The sequence below is a fragment of the Crinia signifera genome, chromosome 8 (genome assembly GCF_055691185.1).
Source record: "Crinia signifera chromosome 8, ASM5569118v1, whole genome shotgun sequence".
NCBI lineage: Eukaryota > Metazoa > Chordata > Amphibia > Anura > Myobatrachidae > Crinia > Crinia signifera.
Genome location: NC_139224.1, coordinates 110,342,728 through 110,362,171, shown reverse-complemented (window position 1 = coordinate 110,362,171; position 19,444 = coordinate 110,342,728). Strand labels below are relative to the sequence as shown.

The window sequence follows — 19,444 nt, the reverse complement described above, 5'->3', positions numbered from 1 at the left end:
TCCCCCCCCATCGATGGCAAAAGTATTCGACATCGGCCATAAACCATTGATGATTTCAAAACACACTGGCCACACCTCCCCTATTGGCCATGCCCCTCCCATCACCAGGGACTGGCAGAGCAGTCGACACCCCTGCTTCTGTCAGTTGCTTACATGGCTGCCTACCTGACCCTCTCCTTTAGGGAGAAAATGCTCTGTTTCTGGACTTCCCTGGTAATGTATGATTGCCATCACCTGTGGGGAGCTAGGTAATTGATAAGAAAGGTGTTCCACCACAGATGATGGCAATCATACATTACCAGGGAAGTCCAGGAACAGAGCATTTTCTCCCTGAAGGAGGGGGTCAGGTAGGTAACCCTGGCTTAGCAGGTCTTTGAAATAACAGGTTACACATACAGATTATTTGCTTTGGACCCCTTCTCCACTTAATCTCTCTCCAAGGTTTGATACATCCCCCCTTATATGTGCACATCAGCCCATTCAGATGAGCGCTGTTATTGCCTTCATGGCATGGTGTTCATCTACAAGTTATTTTTTTATAGTATTTAACCGTAACCTGCACCTTCTCGTGGATGTAATGCAATATACCTTTTCATTATTGATCTGTTTTCTGTTCTACAAAGCACTCCCTTACATATACATACAGTAGGGTAAAGGGTAACAAGCGATAGATAAGAGAAATAGAAATTAGAAATCAGTGTAGTATCTGCAGACATCTTCTTGGGTTGACTTTCTAACCATAGTTTTCACAGGTAGCATATTATTTTGCAATGAATCCTATAACCACTTTATTGTTTGACATGAGCAGACATTGTGCGGGTTTCCTATAATGTACATAATAAGGGACAGTTTGGCAACAACAGTGTCTATGTAAGTGCCCATTAGAAAAAGCAGCTGCAGAAGCAACAGGCCAGCAAACCAGTATCTGAAAAGCATGGACAGCTGGGGCTGCACGGCGCCATGCCACTACTTCACTAACTCCTGATAGATCTCTGAGCGCATGAATCTGGGCAGGGAGTCTTTCTCCATGAGAGCAAAGATTTTTTTCTGGGCCAGATCAAAACTGGAGAGTGATGGCTCCACCAGATTCTTCATTGTCACGTCTTTGGTGAAGTGGTCGATGTTCACCTGCCGAAAGAAGACAGTGACAGGTTGAAAATGAAGCAGCATTTTCCAGGCACATGCAGGTATAGATCAGAATTATTTCCTACCCGTCAATTATTGAACTTCAATTTGACAGCACAGATTTCAATGCCATAGGTAAGTGCTGTCACTGAAATCAATCGCAAATATCCCCTTTCCGCAAAACAAAACCAATGCGCTCTCACTAAAATATGTAATATATAAACAACAATCATAACTAGAATACAGGAAATACAATATAAATAGTCTTTAAATGATTTGACTAATAGCAGTGATAGTATCCTCATTCTATATAGTCATGGGCTGAGTACACTATTTACTAATTTATTATCGTTATTATGGAAAAATAGATTAATATACTTCATGCCTCTATGCCATATAAAAAACAGTTACAGGACAGTCAATTGACACAAGATCGACAGACAAGTTTTTCATGTGTTTTTGGTGCCGAATGTCACAGGGATCCCCGTAGACACTGTATATGCGCACAGTGTCCCCTCGCATGGATCGCTGTGCTTGCCATGCTTCGGGCACGCTATTGGAATCTAATCTAATCTTGGAGATATGCCCTGAATGTGATATGGAGAGATAGTATGTGTTACATTAAGTTGTGTAATACAATAAATAGCATATAGCCAATGGTGGTTCCGGCCACTGGAGGGCGGTAGTGAGCTGCAGGCCAACAGCAGCAGGAAAGGTACCACAGCAGCAGGAGCAGAGGAGAGCCGCCCGACAGAAGGAAGATGCTTCTCGGTGAGTGGGCAGCACGGCACAAATCCCCCCCCCCGGAGCAGCACAGCAAACCCCCCCCCCCAGGCAGCACGGCAGGCACAACGCGGCGCCATCGCACTCCCCATAACACCCCCCTCCCTCGGAGCAGTGCGGCGGCCAGGCACCCCCCCTCCCCCAGAGCAGAAGAGTGGCTGGGCACCCCCTCCCCTCCCCCTGAGCAGCACGGGGCCAGGCACCCCCCCTCGCCAGAGCAGCACAGCGGCTGGGCACCCCCCTCCCCCGGAGCAGCACGGCGGCCGGGCACCCCCCTTCCCGTGGAGCGGGTGAGTGCCGGGGCGCCCCTCCCTCCTCCCTGGGGCTCTCCGGTGCCTAGCACCAGCCCTGGGTGGTTTTTACCCCATGTAAAATCCGTCACTGTGGGTGAATCCAGATGCAGTCCGTGAGACTGCACTGACTTCACTGTGATTGGCAGTGACAGTTAGACCTGCCAGTCACCTAAGGAAGTCCATTGGACGGTGTTTCCTCCCTCCGTGGCTGCCTCTTTGGCTACTATGGGTGATACTGAGTTTGTGCCGGTCCAGGTCCTGTCATCTCCATTGTACTGGCACTGGAACCGCGCCCTGGTGGGCAGCGGAGCAGGGGGGATTTACTGGCATCGCTGCAAGCAGCAGCTCCCCTCCTACAATAAGATAGGATTAACTGCTGCATATAGCATATATTTGTAACTCTACTACTGCATACGCAATTGTATGAATTGACATGCTACCCTTGAGGGCATTGTGTAAAACTCTTTTAGGTTTAGAAACACTTATGGTGCCCATACACTTATGCGATCGGATGCAATGGGCAGCTCTGATTGAGCTCTCTCTAAGCCAGAGGGCTGCGTTTAGCTGCTCCGGTCCCCGCTCCACCACCTCCAGCGCTCCGGTCCCTGCTCTACCGCCACCTGCCGCGAGTGCTCTGGTTCCTGCTCCACCACTGCTGTTTGCATTCGAGCGATCGCAAGTGGTTAAAAAGCATATGTGATTGCTTGTGTAATTCCATACATATTATGCGCAGCACATAATATTTTTCGATGTGACATGCGACCGGCGGGCCCATGCTTTGCGTTGAGGGACCCATTATTTGTGCATATAATCCTTCGATTTCACCCTAGTAGTGTTTGAGCTAACAGCATCTTCACTGTGTGAACAGATCATATATTTATGTTTATTTTTATGCTTAATCACTGTGATTCCCATAGTAACCTTGGATATAGTCAAATTTCTAGTTTCAATGTATTCAGAGAGGGGAAGAAAAGACTCAGCCCCTGTGCACATGGGTATGGATCATAAAATAGATAGACATTACGTCTACAAGCATTAGGTCGACTACTGAAGGTTGACATGCATGAATCCAGGAAAAAAGATAGGAACAGCGCTGTACTGAATATATAAAATGTATTATATAAAATACATTGAACACATTATTATGGCCAATATAAACAAACAAGACACACAAACACAGAACACAAGAACTCAGGGGCAAACGGAGGATTTTCAGAAGGGGGTTTCCAGAGGGGTGGAGCAAAGCACGGAGATGGGCACTTAGGTGATCCAGTATATGCTGGGTTAAAGTGTTATTGATAGACCAAATGTATATTATTAATAATAATAATAATAATTAAAAAAAAAAATATATATATATATATATATATCACATACAGGGACGTCAACAGCAGTGTAGACCCCTGGGCATAGCCATGTATTGGGGCCCCTACCGGTCCTCCAGCAGTAGAGGTGGGGGAAGCTTTGATGTCCCGCGGGTGGTAGGGGGTATTATATCATCCGCTCAGCATGTAGGACCTGGATCAGTAATTTCCACTAATTACCCCTTTACTGCACAGATGGTGGGAGATGGGGTGGGAGAAGGGGGCATTGGGCTGAATGAAGGGGCCCTGATACATAATTTCCAGGGTGGTAGCGGATGTTTAATATGCAGAGGAGGGGTGTATAGTGGAGTGGGCTTATTATTCATAATTTTCTGGTGGGAGGACCACTTGCTTGACTGCAGATATCTTCAGTTCCCGGTAATAGATTTCTAAGATTTTAATGGAATTAAAAACTAGAGAATCCCACCTACCAAATGGTATTGGGGACTAGGGGATCAGAGTTCAGGAGGCAGAGCAATCTTCCAACAAGTATATAAAACTACATACCAGGTGTGTGATATCTCTGGATCTGGGAACAGTAGAGACAAGCTGCTAGTGTCCATCAAAGGGGGAGAGTCCCAGCTTTGGAATATACCATCAGAAAATCTCTAATTCAGACAGAACCTGAAATATCTGACTGGGAATAGCAATTAACAGGCTTGGATGGGGACCACTGATTTGAAGTCTGGTTCCTAAGGGCCGATTTTTTAAATTCTTGTACCCATGGAAAGAGGGGACCTTCAGCTGAGGGACCTTTGACTCCTAGGGGGGTTTCTGGGTACTCAAGGGGGGTTTCTGGGCACTCAGAAACCCCCCTGCATGCGCTACTGGAACTCCCCCTCAATAATGGTGCTGGTTAGTTTTATGGTTAGGCATGCAATTGTGGACTTTTGCTCATAAACAGAGCCAGTTAGCAGGATTAGTGTCTGAGTTCAAGTCCCCACAAATATGTGCACATTTATTGTGGTATATTTATTGTAATCCAGGGGTCATGTGAGCGGCTTGCAGACAGCTGCGAATTTCTCCGGCCGTAAGCACTCGGTCATATCCGAGAATGGTTCGTCAGCTAGATGGTTTGGGCAGCCTTTGTGTCCCCTCTCAACGCGTTTCTCCATCTTCTCCTTAGCGTCCCTCAGCGGCTTCCTCAGGAGAAGTATAGTACTGGTGATACACTTCCGCCTTTTATGGCGGCGATTCCTGCTTTGCGCATGCTCGCGCATCATGAAGGTCAGGCCTCGTTTTCATTCTGCCTCCTTTGGCGAGTCATATACTCTCACGCTTTTTATACACATCCGCGTCATGCGGGTCAGGCCTCGGTCTCATATAGCTTCCGTGCCTGGGTTCCATATTGATGTAATCGCATCATGTGGGTCAAGCCTCATTATTATAACCATGTCCATTATTAGACTGGGACCGGATACTTCCTGTTTGTGTCCCAAGACCAAGCCTCACTTTAAAATAACGGAGTGTATTGCCGTCCATATACTTGTTAACACAGATTTAATAATTGGATTATTTATTAATCGCATGGTTTTAGGATTAGTATGAAGATATCACCAGACTTACATTTAATAATTGGAGCATACATTTACTTCATTTTTTGCTCATCCAGCTTTACCAGTTCCAACACATAGACTGACATACAACAAAGAACACATAATTGCAATTATTAAAAATTCTTATGAGCATAATAAAAAATGCAAATAGAGCGAGATAATGTCCAGATACCAGAAAATACAGTACCTATAATAAAAACATAAAGGGTATATACAGAATACAATAATTTTCTAAATTGAATAGCCAAATTATTTAAATCTACCAGATATATACGTGTATTCTTGTCCTCAGTAATTTTTCTGTTGCTATTAAAACTTAGCTAGAGAACAATCTGGCAGGCAAACCAAAATTTCTGACATAAATTCCACAGGTTCTCAAAAAGTTTCAGATTTGGACCAAGTATTCATTTCATGCAGACATAAATTAATATAAATAGCCCCCCACCCTTACAACCCTTATATTTTCCTCTTCAAAGGAAACTACCCCCCCCCAACCCCCCCCCCCCCCCCCCCCACTCCCTAAGGGTTTGAGAAGACAACAAAAGATATGCATTAGATATTAATTAACTCTATGGTATAATTTAGACCTTTTGGTACCATGGTGCCTAGGCGGAACATCCAATAGGCTTCTCTCGTGCAAAGTTTATTGAACCTGTCCCCTCCTGTACTAGTGTTTTTGATTTGTTCTATTGCCTTAACTTCTATATTTTTCAAGGATGGTCCTTGACATGATGAAATATGTTTAGAGAGAGGATGACTCCTAATCCCGCCCAGGACGTTCCGCCTATGCTCCAGGTACATTAAGGCATCTAATGGTGCGACCCACATACTGTAGGCCGCACCCACACTGTATGATATAGATAACATAGGGGGTTTTGCAATTCAGGAAATCCTTGATTGGGAACACTTCCCCATTTGTAAATGACTTAAACTCTAGAATCTTTTTCTGTTTAGCCCCTATACATGTCAAACATTTATAGTTTCCACATTTGTGGTAGCCAGGGGGTTTCTCTAGTAACCAATTCATCAGGCTGGGTGTTAGGGAGGACTCCTGGCTTTTTTGTACAAAATGACTATGGACCAGTTGGTTCTTCAGGTTAGAACCCCTTCTTAAGATGACTCCCCCTTTGGGTTCTATAATTTCCTGTAGATATTCATCTTGCATGAGTAAAATTGTATTATTTTTGATTATATTTTTGATTTCATATGAACATTCATTGAATTGTGTGATGAAACATGTTGTTCTATCTTTACTTTTCCTCCCCTCCTTATTTTTGATCTCCAATAACGTGGTCCGTTCAATCAGGTTAACTTCCTCGACAGATTTTTGTATAATATTTGGGGGGTATTTCTGATCCACAAATGATTTAACCAAATTTTTTGCCTGCCTTTGGTACTCTTCCTCAGTTGAACAGTTTCTTTTCATTCTGATTAGTTGACCTTTAGGGATATTATCCTTCCAGATCTTATTATGTGCGCTATCATAATTTAAATATCTATTCTGGTCAACTGGTTTCTGAAAGGTTTCAGTCTCCAGTCTCCCATTCTTAATAGTGAGTGCCACATCAAGATAACTAATATGTGAAAAACTGTGAGTGCTCGTGAAATTTAAACCAAAATTATTTTTATTTAAACTTTCTGTGAATAGATTAAGTCTTGTGATATCCCCTTTCCAAATAATAAATAAATCATCAATAAAACGGCCATAGAGGACCAGGTCCGCCCCAAACTCCCCCCCCCCAAACATGTTGGTCCTCGAAGGTCCCCATGTAGAGGATGGCGAAGCTAGGGGCGAACCTGGTCCCCATGGCCGTCCCCCATGTTTGTAAATAATATTGAGTGTTAAACAAAATATAATTGTGAGTCAATATAAATTTTATAGAACGTGAAATCAAGCTACGCAGGGACTCAGAAAGATCCACATCTTTTGACAAATATCCTTCCATTATTTCCACTCCTAGGCTTTGTGGAATATTCGAGTAAAGGGCTTCCACATCACAGGTTAGAAGAATATAACCATCCTTCCACTCTACTTGAATTACCAAATTTAGGAAATGTTTTGTGTCACGTATATATGATTTTAATGTCCCCACATGGCTTTCTGTCCCCAATGCATATCTTTTGTTGTCTTCTCAAACCGTTAGGGAGTGGGGGGGTGGGGGTGGGGCGGGAGTTTCCTTTGAAGAGGAAAATATAAGGGTTGTAAGGGTGGGGGGGCTATTTATATTCATTTATGTCTGCATGAAATGAATGCTTGGTCCAAATCTGAAACTTTTTGAGAACCTGTGGAATTTATGTCAGAAATTTTGGTTTGCCTGCCAGATTGTTCTCTAGCTAAGTTTTAATAGCAACAGAAAATTTACTGAGGACTGTATATATCTGGTAGATTTAAATAATTTGGCTATTCAATTTAGAAAATTATTGTATTCTGTATATACCCTTTATTTTTTTTTATAGGTACTGTATTTTCTGGTATCTGGACATTATCTCGCTCTATTTGCATTTTTTTATTATGCTCATAAGAATTTTTAATAATTGCAATTATGTGTTCTTTGTTGTATGTCAGTCTATGTGTTGGAACTGGTAAAGCTGGATGAGCAAAAAATGAAGTAAATGTATGTTCCAATTATTAAAAGTAAGTCTGGTGATATCTTCATACTAATCCTAAAACCATGCGATTAATAAATAATCCAATGATTAAATCTGTGTTAACAAGTATATGGACGGCAATACACTCCGTTATTTCAAAGTGAGGCTTGGTCTTGGGACACAAACAGGAAGTATCCGGTCCCAGTCTAATAATGGACATGGTTATAATAATGAGGCTTGACCCGCATGATGCGATTACATCAATATGGAACCCAAGCACAGAGGCTATATGAGACCGAGGCCCGACCCGCATGACACGGCTGTGTATAAAAAGCGTGCAAGTATATGACTCGCCAAAGGAGGCAGAATGAAAGTATATGACTCGCCAAAGGAGGCAGAATGAAAGTATATGACTCGCCAAAGGAGGCAGAATGAAAACGAGGTCTGACTTGCATGATGCGCGAGCATGCGCAAAGCGGGAATCGCCGCCATAAAAGGCGGAAGTGTATCACCAGCAGTATACTTCTCCTGAGGAAGCCGCTGAGGGACGCTAAGGCGGAGAAACGCGTTGAAAGGGGACACAAAGGCTGCCCAACCCATCTAGCTGACGAACCATTCTCGGATATGACCGAGTGCTAACGGTCGGAGAAATTTGCCGCTGGATTACAATAAGTATACCACAATAAATGTGCACATATTTGTGGGGACTTGAACTCAGACACTAATCCTGCTAACTGGCTCTGTTTATGAGCAAAAGTCCGCAATTGCAAGCCTAACCATAAAACTAACCAGCACCAGTATTGAGGGGGAGTTCTTGTGTTCTGTGTTTGTGGGCGAGATGTACTAAGCTTGAAAAGTGATAAAATGGAGAGTGATAAACAACCAGCCAATCAGCTACTACCTAACATTTTTCAAACACAGCCTGTGAGATCACAGGTAGGAGCTGATTGGCTGGCTGTTTATCACTCTCCATTTTATCACTTTTCAAGCTTGGTACATCTGGCTCACGTGTCTTGTTTGTCTATATTGGCCATAATAATGTGTTTAATGTACTGTATTTTATATAATACATTTTATATATTCAGTACAGCGCTGTTCCTATCTTTTTTTTCCTGGTCTTTTGAATCTAAGGGGTTTGGTAATCCCCCTTCAGGTCCAGCAGCAGTACGGAATATACAATCAGCGCTCAATATCAATTTGTGGTGTTTGACATGCATGAAGGTCGCCATGAACACTAAAAAACATGGACACTTCCCATGGACACTAAAAGAACTTTGAGCACGCTATGCTCGGCACACTATTTTATTCTCCCACCACGCCTTAGTGGATGGTAGGGAAAGAAATACCGCCTGTCGGCACATGTCGGCTAAGACTAAAAGTGAAAACCCCATGTCGACATTTTAATGTCGACCTTCCCCATGTCAGCCTAATACTTGTGTTGACCTAATGTCCCTGTCGACCTAACCAATGTCGACATTTGGTCATGTCGACCTTCAGTCATGTTGACCTTCATACATGTCAACCTACAGTGGTCGACCTAATGCTTGTCGACCTAGTGACCGAATCCCGTGCACACATTCTTTGTACACGTTATTTTAATGATAAACTCGTGACCTGCTGCTAAATTCCACAAATTTTATTCCCTATAAACACATTAACACAGTACAACAACATTGAGACATCTTTAATTAGGGAACAATATCATTTCCTGGATGTGCTTTTTGCAATTTGTACTTTCTCCTGTGTTTATTGTTTTATTATCTCCTTAGTCACTTAAAGTGTAAAATTGCTATTGGACACATCATGTTCCAAGATGAGATTTCCAGTAAATGAAAGTGCATCTGACTACTAAACTTATAGCAGTAACAAGTATTATTAATTGTGTGGGGAAGCAACACTAAGGATAGAAGAGAGGAAGATGTTACATTAACTAAAGGTGCCCATGTACGGTGCGGTGATCGCACCCGTTATGTGCTGGATCGCATCGCAATGCATGCAATTTGCATGCGATTTGTGTGCGATGCGATCCGAGGGCAGTACAAAAAGTATGTACTTTTTGTACTGTGCAATGAGATGCCTGCGGGAGCGCGCATCGAATGATACGGTGCAAACACACTGTGTATGGGCACCATTAGGGTAAATTGTACAAAATTAGTTAATATGTGTGATAACGTGTGAATGTGTTTTAACAACATCACTGACATTTACAGTAATATGCCGTAGTTTAAGGAGCTACAATCAGAGATAACAGATCATTTATATGATTCATATAAATGGGATTAATAAATAGTGCAAAGACACACACTAGTTAGTGATGAGCATACTGTAAGAGCCCCATCTAATGATACAGTATGTATACATGGAGTTCCATTGGATGATCAATATGCACCCCTTATACCCCTTTCACACCAGAAAATGCAGGGACCCACCCGGGAATATGACCCAGGAATCATGCCGGGCCATTCCCGGGTTGGCCCCTTTCACACCAGAAAAGTCCCTGCATTTTCTGGTGTGTGAAGGGGGCGGGGAGGAGGCCGGCAGGAGGTTGGAAGGAGGCAGGCAGTCGACGGGATGGCGGTGGAGGCGGGCAGGAGGTGTGTAGAATACTCACCTCGGTTGCTGGTCCTCCGTGCAGGCCAGGGATCCATATGGGCGGCGGCGCAAATGAAGGGACAGCCGGCGGATGAAGATGACGCAGGTCTCCGGTGCCCTCACTGCCGCCGGAGAGCTGCGTCATCTTCATCCGCCGCCTGTCCCGTCATTTTCGCCTGCCGCCTTTGTGGATCCCTGGCTGGACAGCACACCGAGGACCAGCAACCCGGGTAAGTATCCCCTACCCCATTCACACCGACCAGGTCCCCAGTTAATCCCGGAAACAACCCTGCTCTATAGCAAAATAGGTTGAAATCCAGGCATTTTTTGCAGTGATTTTGGCCCGGGAACCTTTCACACCTGCGCTAGTTGCGGGTTGTTCCCAGCCCAACCTGGGAAATTATGCTGGTGTGAATGGGGTATGACTGATGTTCGGTATATAGTAGGGTACCAGTTTGGCTGACTGGTATACTGATTACAGTGTGACCTGAACAATCTTTTATTTTTTTGAGAAATATTTTTATTGTTTTCACAAGTTATATTTTTCACAAATTATACAAATTAGGAACTATGATAAAAAAAGACCATACTGAGTTAAAAAAAAGTTAGAGCAAATATCTACTCTACTCATAAATATCTACTATATCATTCTGTTTCTCCTAAGAGCAAATATTTAAGTATCATTCCTAGAAAACAATAAACATAAAAAGGGGAATGGGGGGGGGGGGGGTGTATGTGGATAGGGGGAAGACAAGACAAAGGGGGAGATTCTCTAAAACTCGCCGCCCAGCTCCGCCCCTTTGATGCCCATCGCAATCATAATTATCGCATATGTTCTAACATATGCGATAATTATAGCAAAGGACAGCTCTTGCGTTAAGAGCTGTCCTTTGCGGTGAGAGTTGCCGGGTCCCAGCAGGTCCCGGCGGCTCCCCCTCCCTCCCACCCCCGGCACTGCTGCTGCTGTGCTGGGCTCTCCTCCTCCCTGCACCCGGAAGAGGATCAGTGCAGGGAGGAGGTCACAGGTCTTGGCAGCACAGCTCTGTGCTGCCCGGACACAGGTGAGGGGGCGATGCGGGGCGGCGGGGGTCCGTGCGGGGCAGCGGTGGGTTTGTGTTAGATGCCCATTGGCCCATTGGTAACCCGGCGGGGGATGCTTAGAGCATCCCGAAATGCGGTAAAAACCCCGATAACAGGGTTTTTACCGCATTTTTACCTTAGAGAATCTCCCCCAAAATATGAAAGACTTTCAGTTAATTAGGCTTTTAGGGTCTAAACTAAAGTTTTTGTCAGGAGCATTATCCATATTTATAACAATTAAAATAAAAGTAAAAGTAAAATCTTCCCCCCTAGGGGACTTTTGTTAATTGTCTATACAAAAACCATGAAGTCTATTCAAAAAGTTTGTAAATGAATGTTTGTGTATCCCTGTCTAAACTATCAATGTATCTCTCCCACTTCGTAGCAAATTTCTGTAGCCCCTGCTCCACATCAGGGAGTGTTGCTCTTCTTTCAAAATACATGATCTTTTCATTTTTAACTGCAGTGAAATAGGATTTGTTTTTTTTAGCTATTAATAATATGTTTTTTTTTTTCTGGGCCCAAGTGCCAATCTTTAAAGTCAAGAAATAGGCATGCAATAGGTTGTTTTCTGACCTTAATAATAAATGTTTGATTGATATATCCCACCAGCTTAAACCAAGATCTTGAAAACTTATTGCATGTCCAAAACTGATGAAATAAGTCTCCTTTACTTATATTACATTTAATACAACAACCTGAACAAGCTTACCTAGCTTAGGCAGCATTTATTCAAGTGGAGTCTTCTTCCCTTATACCTATCACTGCTGATAAACACAGGTAATGACATAAATTCTGTCACTGCCTGGGTTTCCATAGTAAACTCAAGCAGTCAACCAAGTACGAGTGCTCTCTGGGCCTTATTTTGGTTCATTCTTTCTGACAAAATCCTTCTTAGATGGACAAAACCATGTGCACTGCAGGGGAGGCAGATGTAACATGTGCAGAGAGAATTAGATTTGGGTGAGTAATTTTGTTTCTGTGCAGGGAAAATACTGACTGCTTTATTTTTACACTGCAATATAGATCTCACTTTGAAGTAAAACCCCACCCAAATCTAATTCTCTCTGCACAAGTAACATCTGCCCCACCTGCAGTGCACATGGTTTTGCCCATCTAAGAAGGATTTTGTCAGAAAGAATGAACCAAAATAAGGCCCATTGTGAGAGATAGGCAAAATGTCGGCTAAAATTACCAGCGTTGCTCACATTTGTCATGTAAATTCAAATAAAAAAAATGTAAAATATTTTTTCCTAGGTAAGGTAAACATTATAGGTTATTATGATGAATAAAAATGTTTGCTTGGAAATTTTCACACCAATTATGACAAACTCACTTGGCACTCAAAGGGATAATTAAAAAAAGCTCAAATAAAGTGCTGGAATTTGTAGAACAAAACACACATGGAAATAGAGTAGCTTCCCTCACAGTGGGGGTCATTCTAGTCGATTCGGTCCCCCATGCGAGTGAACCAGAATAAGGTCCTGTGTCCAGATGACAGCAGAACAAAAAAAAAAATGGAGTTGGGAGAAAATGTGTTACAGTCTGAAAACCAGGAGGGGGCAGTGTGTATCAAATATGAAACTATCAGACATCTCCAAAGTATTTTACAAGTCTCCAGGATGCTAACATATTGTTCAAGGTCACTGATATAACTTGCTTCTTATATCTTTCAACAGTTCAGTTTTGATAGCATGAAAAAAGTAGAAATGAAAAAACCTTACTTACACACAAAAATATAATTACTGCTCAAGAAACAAAAACAGCATGGGGAGTCACTCACAAATAGTCAGTCACAAGTGGGTTACTGCCAGGAACAGTCAACATCTGCAGGGGTAAATGCAGGATTTTTATGAGGGGTTTCTATGAGCATACATGAGTGCAGGCCCAGTGACAGGGGACAGCTGACCCGGGCCCGACCATCGGAGGGGCCCCAGAATCAGCCACTCATCCCTGCAGTCAGCCGCCCGCTACTCGATGGCTGTGGGCGGCTGACAAATAAACCACCCCCCCCCCCTAACAAGAATATTTGCAGCCGCGGCGCTGCAGACTCGGGAGGGGAAGCTTCCTGGGGATGCCTGTCAGAACACGCAGCTTCCGGCCGCCGCTTACACACACTGACATGAGCGCCGCAGCAGCATCCCCCAATCCACTGCCGGTGATCAGAGGCAGCAGGTGGGCAGCTGGACTTCACAGCACCAAACTACGGGTGGAGATTCTCTAAAGCAGAAATGCAGTAAAAAAACAGTTATCAGGGTTTTTACCGCATTTCTGTATGCTATATGGCCCTTCCGCAGTGGCAGCGCTGCAGAGGGAATCGCCAGCAAAAGCTGGCGATTACCTGTTGAAGCCTATAGGCTTCTTACCGCAGCGCTACTGTGAGGGATCTGTCACGGATCCCTCCCGGCATGCCTCCCGCCGTCGCCGTCGCCGTCACTCCGCTTTCGCAGATGGACTCCCGGGTCACAGACCCGGAAGTCCAGTGCCAGCACCGCATCGCAAGGGACAGCTCTTATCGCAAGAGCTGTCCCTTGCGTTAATAGCCGCATATATTAGAGCATATGTGTCACACCAGGGGTCTGAGTCGACGAGACTGATACCTCTGGTGGGGACCTGGACCGGTACCTGAACCGGGGAGGTTGGAGAGGACCCTTGCACATGGAATGCGCGACAGTGCACCCGGAGCCAATGAGTAGTCAAGAGTAAAATACAACCGAGTTTATTTAGCAGATGGTTGTAATATGACAGGCAGTAAAGTATGCAGGAATAATGGTACAGTCTATGCAGATAGCAATACTTTAATAATAATAATAATAATAATAATTTTATTTATATAGCGCTCTTTCTCCAATAGGACTCAAGGCGCTTAACAGATAGAATGAATGTAATACAGTACAGGAACAATAAAGTACAGAAAAGCTTTTCATAAACAATACTTAAGGGACTGAAGGAAACGCTTGAGTAAATAGGAAAGTCTTGAGTCTGTTTTTAAAGCATTCTAGAGTTGGGGTCTCTCGAACCGTGCGGGGAAGTGAGTTCCATAAAGTCGGAGCTGAATGGCTAAAAGCTCGACCCCCAGATGAATTACGGGAGATCCTAGGTACTGCTAAAAGTCCTTCATCTACAGACCGCAGTAATCGGGTGGGACAGTATGGAATCAGAAGCTGCTTCAGGTACCTTGGGCCTTGGTCATGTAGGGCTTTGAAACTCAGTATATTGATCTTGAAAATTCTTCGCCATTTTATTGGCAGCCAGTGAAGGGAGTAGAGAATGGGAGTTATGTGGCCAGAACGGGGCTGGTTAGTTAACAGCCTGGCAGCTGTGTTTTGTACCAGCTGTAATCGGTGCAGTTCTTTTGCTGGTAGACCAAGGTAAAGGGCATTGCAGTAATCCAAACGAGATGATACAAATGCATGTATGACTTTTGGCAGATCTTCAGATGGGATTAAGTGTTTGATTCTGGCTATGTTCCTCAGATGAAAGAATGAGGATTTGATTGTGGCTGATATCTGATGTTTAAGTGTCAATCCACCATCTAGTACCACGCCAAGATTCCGCACATGATCAGAGTTTTGTAATTTTGTACCCCCAATTGTCAGTCCAGTTGGGTGGCTGTGCTGCAGTCTTGTCCTTTAATGTTGAGGTCCAATCATAAGGACCTCTGTTTTATCAGGATTCAGTCTCAGCCAACTGGCGCTCATCCATTCCTGGAGCTCAGCTAGACAGCCATTTAGGGTTGCTATTGGGTTTTCAGTGCCCGGAGCAAAGGACAAGTACAGCTGTGTGTCATCTGCATAGCAGTGGTAGACAAGGCTATGGCGCCTAATTATTTCACCCAGTGGCAGCATGTACACTGCAAAAAGCATGGGGGATAATATAGAACCTTGTGGGACACCGCATGGCAATGGCACAGATGCAGATGAGTATACTCCAGATGAAACTCTCTGTGACCTGCCAGCAAGAAATGATTTAAACCAGCTTAGTACTGTGCCATCCAGGCCACAGAAATTTTTTAGGCGCTCAACCAGAAGCCCATGGTCCACAGTATCAAATGCTGCAGAGAGATCAAGAAGAATTAAGATTGAACAGTCACCTCTGTCTCTTGCCATCAGAAGATCGTTTAGCACATATACCAGGGCTGTTTCAGTGCTATGTCTTCTCCTGAATCCTGATTGGAATGGATCATACATATCATGAGATATCAGGCGGGTTTCAAGTTGATTTGCAACCACTTTTTCAATGACTTTTCCTAGAAAAGGAAGGTTTGATACCGGTCTGTAGTTGGTCATGCACTCTGGATCTAAATTAGGTTTTTTAAGAAGAGGTCTAACAATTGCTTCCTTTAGAGGTTGAGGAAAAATTCCTTTCTGCAAAGAGCACTGAACAATTTTTGCAAAGACAGGGCCAATTATATCCATGCACCCTATTAGGAGCTTGGTTGGGGCAGGGTCCAGATCACAGGTAGTGGGACGCAAAATCTGGACAATTTCAGCAATGTCCTTTACATCCATTGGGTCAAAGCTGGTCCATGAGGATAGGTGGCTTACATTGTCAGGCTTGATAGTTTGGCACTCCTCTGATGGAACTGTGGGGATTCCAGCTCTGATGGCGGATATTTTATCTGAGAAGAATTTTGCAAACTCATTACATCTTGCCTGGGAGAGTGTTTCATCGGGTTGCAGGCATGCTGGCTTGCAAAGCATTTCCACTGTGCGGAAAAGTTGAGCAGGCCTATTGTTTGCTGCCATGATCTCAGTTGACAGGAACTCTGACTTCTTACGGGTTATTGTTGATTGATATTCCTCAATATGCTTTGTTAGTTTTATCTTGTCCTCCAAAAGGTTAGTCTTCCTCCATTGTCTTTCAATTCGACGCCCCCTTTTCTTGAGCTCATTGAGACTGCTGTCAAACCAGGGAGCTTGACGATGTGGTTTGAGACGTTGTACACGCACTGGGGCTATAATATCAATTGCAGCGGTTATATCCCTATTATAGTTATGGACTAGGGAACAGGGATCTTCACAAGCTCCCAGTAATGCAGAGAGATCCAGATTTGCTGCAAGAGCCTGTGGAGTCATACCCCTTCTCGGACGATACCTGGTCAGCTCCATTGGCACTGATCTATTTTGAGGGGTTGCAATTGAGAACCAGAGGGAGTGGTGGTCTGACCACGTGACTGGGTTTATTTTTAGGTCAGTGACTTGTAATCCAATCTGAAAGACGAGATCTAGCGTGTGACCACTTTTATGTGTGGCAGAAGGAATGATTTGTGTGAAGCCCATGCCATTCATTGTGCACAGAAGGTCTTGGCCAAGGTGTGAGAGCTCGTCATCAACCCATGCATTGAAGTCCCCGAGGATGAGCCATCTTTGGTGCTCCAGAACTAGACCAGCAACAGTGTCTGCAAGTTCTTGTAGAAATAACTTTCCATCTCCAGGGGGGCGGTAAATGAGGAGTACTCTGAAACCTAATCCTGTCGAACTCCGGGCAGCAATGCACTCAAACGAGCGAGTGCTTTCCATAGGGTGGACTCTAAGTTTGAGTGATTTTTTGAAGCAGATAGCCACCCCGCCTCCCCTGCGTTCCAGTCTAGGGTTGTGAATGACAGAAAAGTTTTTGGGGACTGCAGCTTCCAAGATAGGTGCTGCATTTTCGTCTAGCCAAGTCTCTGTAATACAGGTTAGATCTGAAGCTTCAATAAGGTCAGCAATTGTAGCAGTCTTGTTTCTTATAGATCTGGCATTACAAAGGACAGACCTGATTGGGCATACCAGAGAGCCTGCGGTTTTCTTTATGTTAAGCGCTGGGGCTCTGGGTATGGGAGTCACGAAGCGAGGATTGACAGTTCTGTCCTTCCAATTACAGGGCCGTCTGTTGTGTACCACTTCTATTTGTTTTCTCTTTGGAAATGGGGGTGCGCAGGTGAGTAAGGAACCTCGGTGGTTACAGGGAGAAAAACGTTTCTGTCCTGCTCGCTTCCCACGCCTGCGTCTGTTTTCTTTCTTTTTAAAAATGCCAAGGTCTTGGAGAAAAGAAGCCTGTCCTGGTGTAATAGGAACTGCAGCACCTTGTGGGCGGAGTGAAATAATGAAGCTGGAGGTATACTTATACATTGGTTCATCAATGATGGGCTTACTATAAGTATGGAATGCATTACGGAGCCTAAATTGTCTCAGTCATTGCTATAACCTATAGCTTTTCTTTAATCCCATGTATATATTAAACTTTTCTTTTCTGCTGCTGAATTAGTCAGTTTTTCCAGGACAAAGCAGGCTTGTGAAAAGGTGTTACAGTCAAATTCCTAATTATGTAGGTGTGAAAATCTCAGTGAGAGGCCTTTGATGTAGACTCCTTGTGCTGGTAGAGATAACATGTACAGTATCCTGGCTGGGGGATGGTTGGGGCTCTGCTAGTTGAAATGTACAGTGATCCTTAAGCAATTCAGAAACTGAACTTATTAATGCAAAAAATGATGGAGTTATTTGTTGCTCAGAGCACAGAGGTGAATGGAGTCTAAGGAAGATCCTGGATTGGGCTAAAGATATATTGTAGTCCACAGTACCTTGTTTGGGGTATCCAATGCAGAGTACAGGAGATGCCAAACTGAAGGAGTTCTCAGTGGAGAGATGCAGAGGTTTCAATCCATTGTGTATCTCAGCGTAGGAATGCAATCCGTTGATTTTGATGAGATGTCCACGGAGAGTAGTACAAGTTGGAGGTAAGTCCTTGGATATTTATGATGATTCAGAGGTCGGTTATGTTGCATTAAGCTGTTTTAAGCAGATGTTCAGTAGCAGGCAAGAGGTGAGGCAGCCATCTTGGGCGCCAGACCAACAGTATTACAGATGACTGATGGAATGTATCGATGGTGGAACATCGGATCCGGAGTATCGGATGTGGAGACTGTGGGTCCAGAATGACGGACGGATCTTGAAAACTGGAGATCCGGAATATCGGATTTACAGGCGATGATGGAACATCGATGGTTGGTGATGCTGGAGCATCGGAAGGACCAGAGTCCCGGAGCTAGGCTTGGTCGCTGGGCTGAAGAAGCAGGATCACAGGCGGTGGAATAACCTGGACTTCACAGGAGATGGAATAACCTGGAATACACTGCAGCATGGAAGACAACACCAGCAGGAAATACACTTGCACGGAGACAAGGACAGCTGACCATACACTGGAGACAACTGAAGCACTAGCAAAGGTTCTGAGAGCTCCCAGCATACTTATACCCACTGAGTGGCCAGGATTGGCCGGGCAGGTATGACTGGGAGATCAGAACCCTCAGGATTGGACAGAGTAAACATGTGACTGGGAAGAACATGGCAGCCCCCATGTCTGCTATGGCGGGAAAGTGTGTTTGTGCACGCCATGCTGGATACTGGGAGCAATGGCGGCGGACAGACGGATTGCCGTGCACTGAGTACTGTCACTGGGAGACAGGGGAGCGGTGCGCCGCGCAGCCGCGGACTCAGCAGCGCTGAGAGGACTGGAGGATGGCAGCAATGATGGCGCACGGCAGACAGGACGCCGGCAGAGATGACGTCTGGACCGCAAGCTAAACCTGCGGAGGCACTTAGCCGGTAAGAAAGTCTGTCTGACAGCTCGGATCGTGAGAGCACCCCCCCCCTTTAAGGGTGGCCCCAGGACACCTTTTAGGCTTGCGGGGAAACTTGGAGTGGAACGCCCGGATGAGTCTGGGAGCATGGACATCGACGGCATTGGTCCATGATCGTTCTTCGGGGCCGTAGCCCTTCCAATCGATCAGATATTGCAGACGACCATATCGGATGCGAGAGTCCAAGATTTTACTGACCTCATATTCAGTTCCACGCTGGGTGCAAACCTTAGGTGCTTTGGGGAGCTTGGAATGAAAGCGATTCAGGACCAGCGGCTTGAGCAGCGAAATGTGGAATGTAGCTGGCACTTTCAAATAAGGCGGCAACTTGAGCTTGTAAGCCACAGGATTGACGACTCGCTCAACTGGGAAAGGACCAATATATCGGGGAGCAAACTTCATAGATGGCACTCTCAATCGAAGATTCTTGGTTGACAACCA

General features: G+C 44.6%; 1 protein-coding gene across 1 annotated transcript in view; it reads right to left on the bottom strand.

The window, feature by feature from the left end:
• Window positions 1-771: 771 nt before the first annotated feature.
• RGS5 (regulator of G protein signaling 5) overlaps window positions 772-19,444 on the bottom strand; it is a 146,460-nt gene continuing 127,787 nt past the window's right edge. Inside the window, exon 5 of the mRNA XM_083156968.1 lies at window positions 772-1,128. Coding sequence (XP_083013094.1) covers window positions 967-1,128 — 162 coding nt within the window. The 3' untranslated portion in view covers window positions 772-966. The remainder of the gene's footprint in view (window positions 1,129-19,444) is intronic.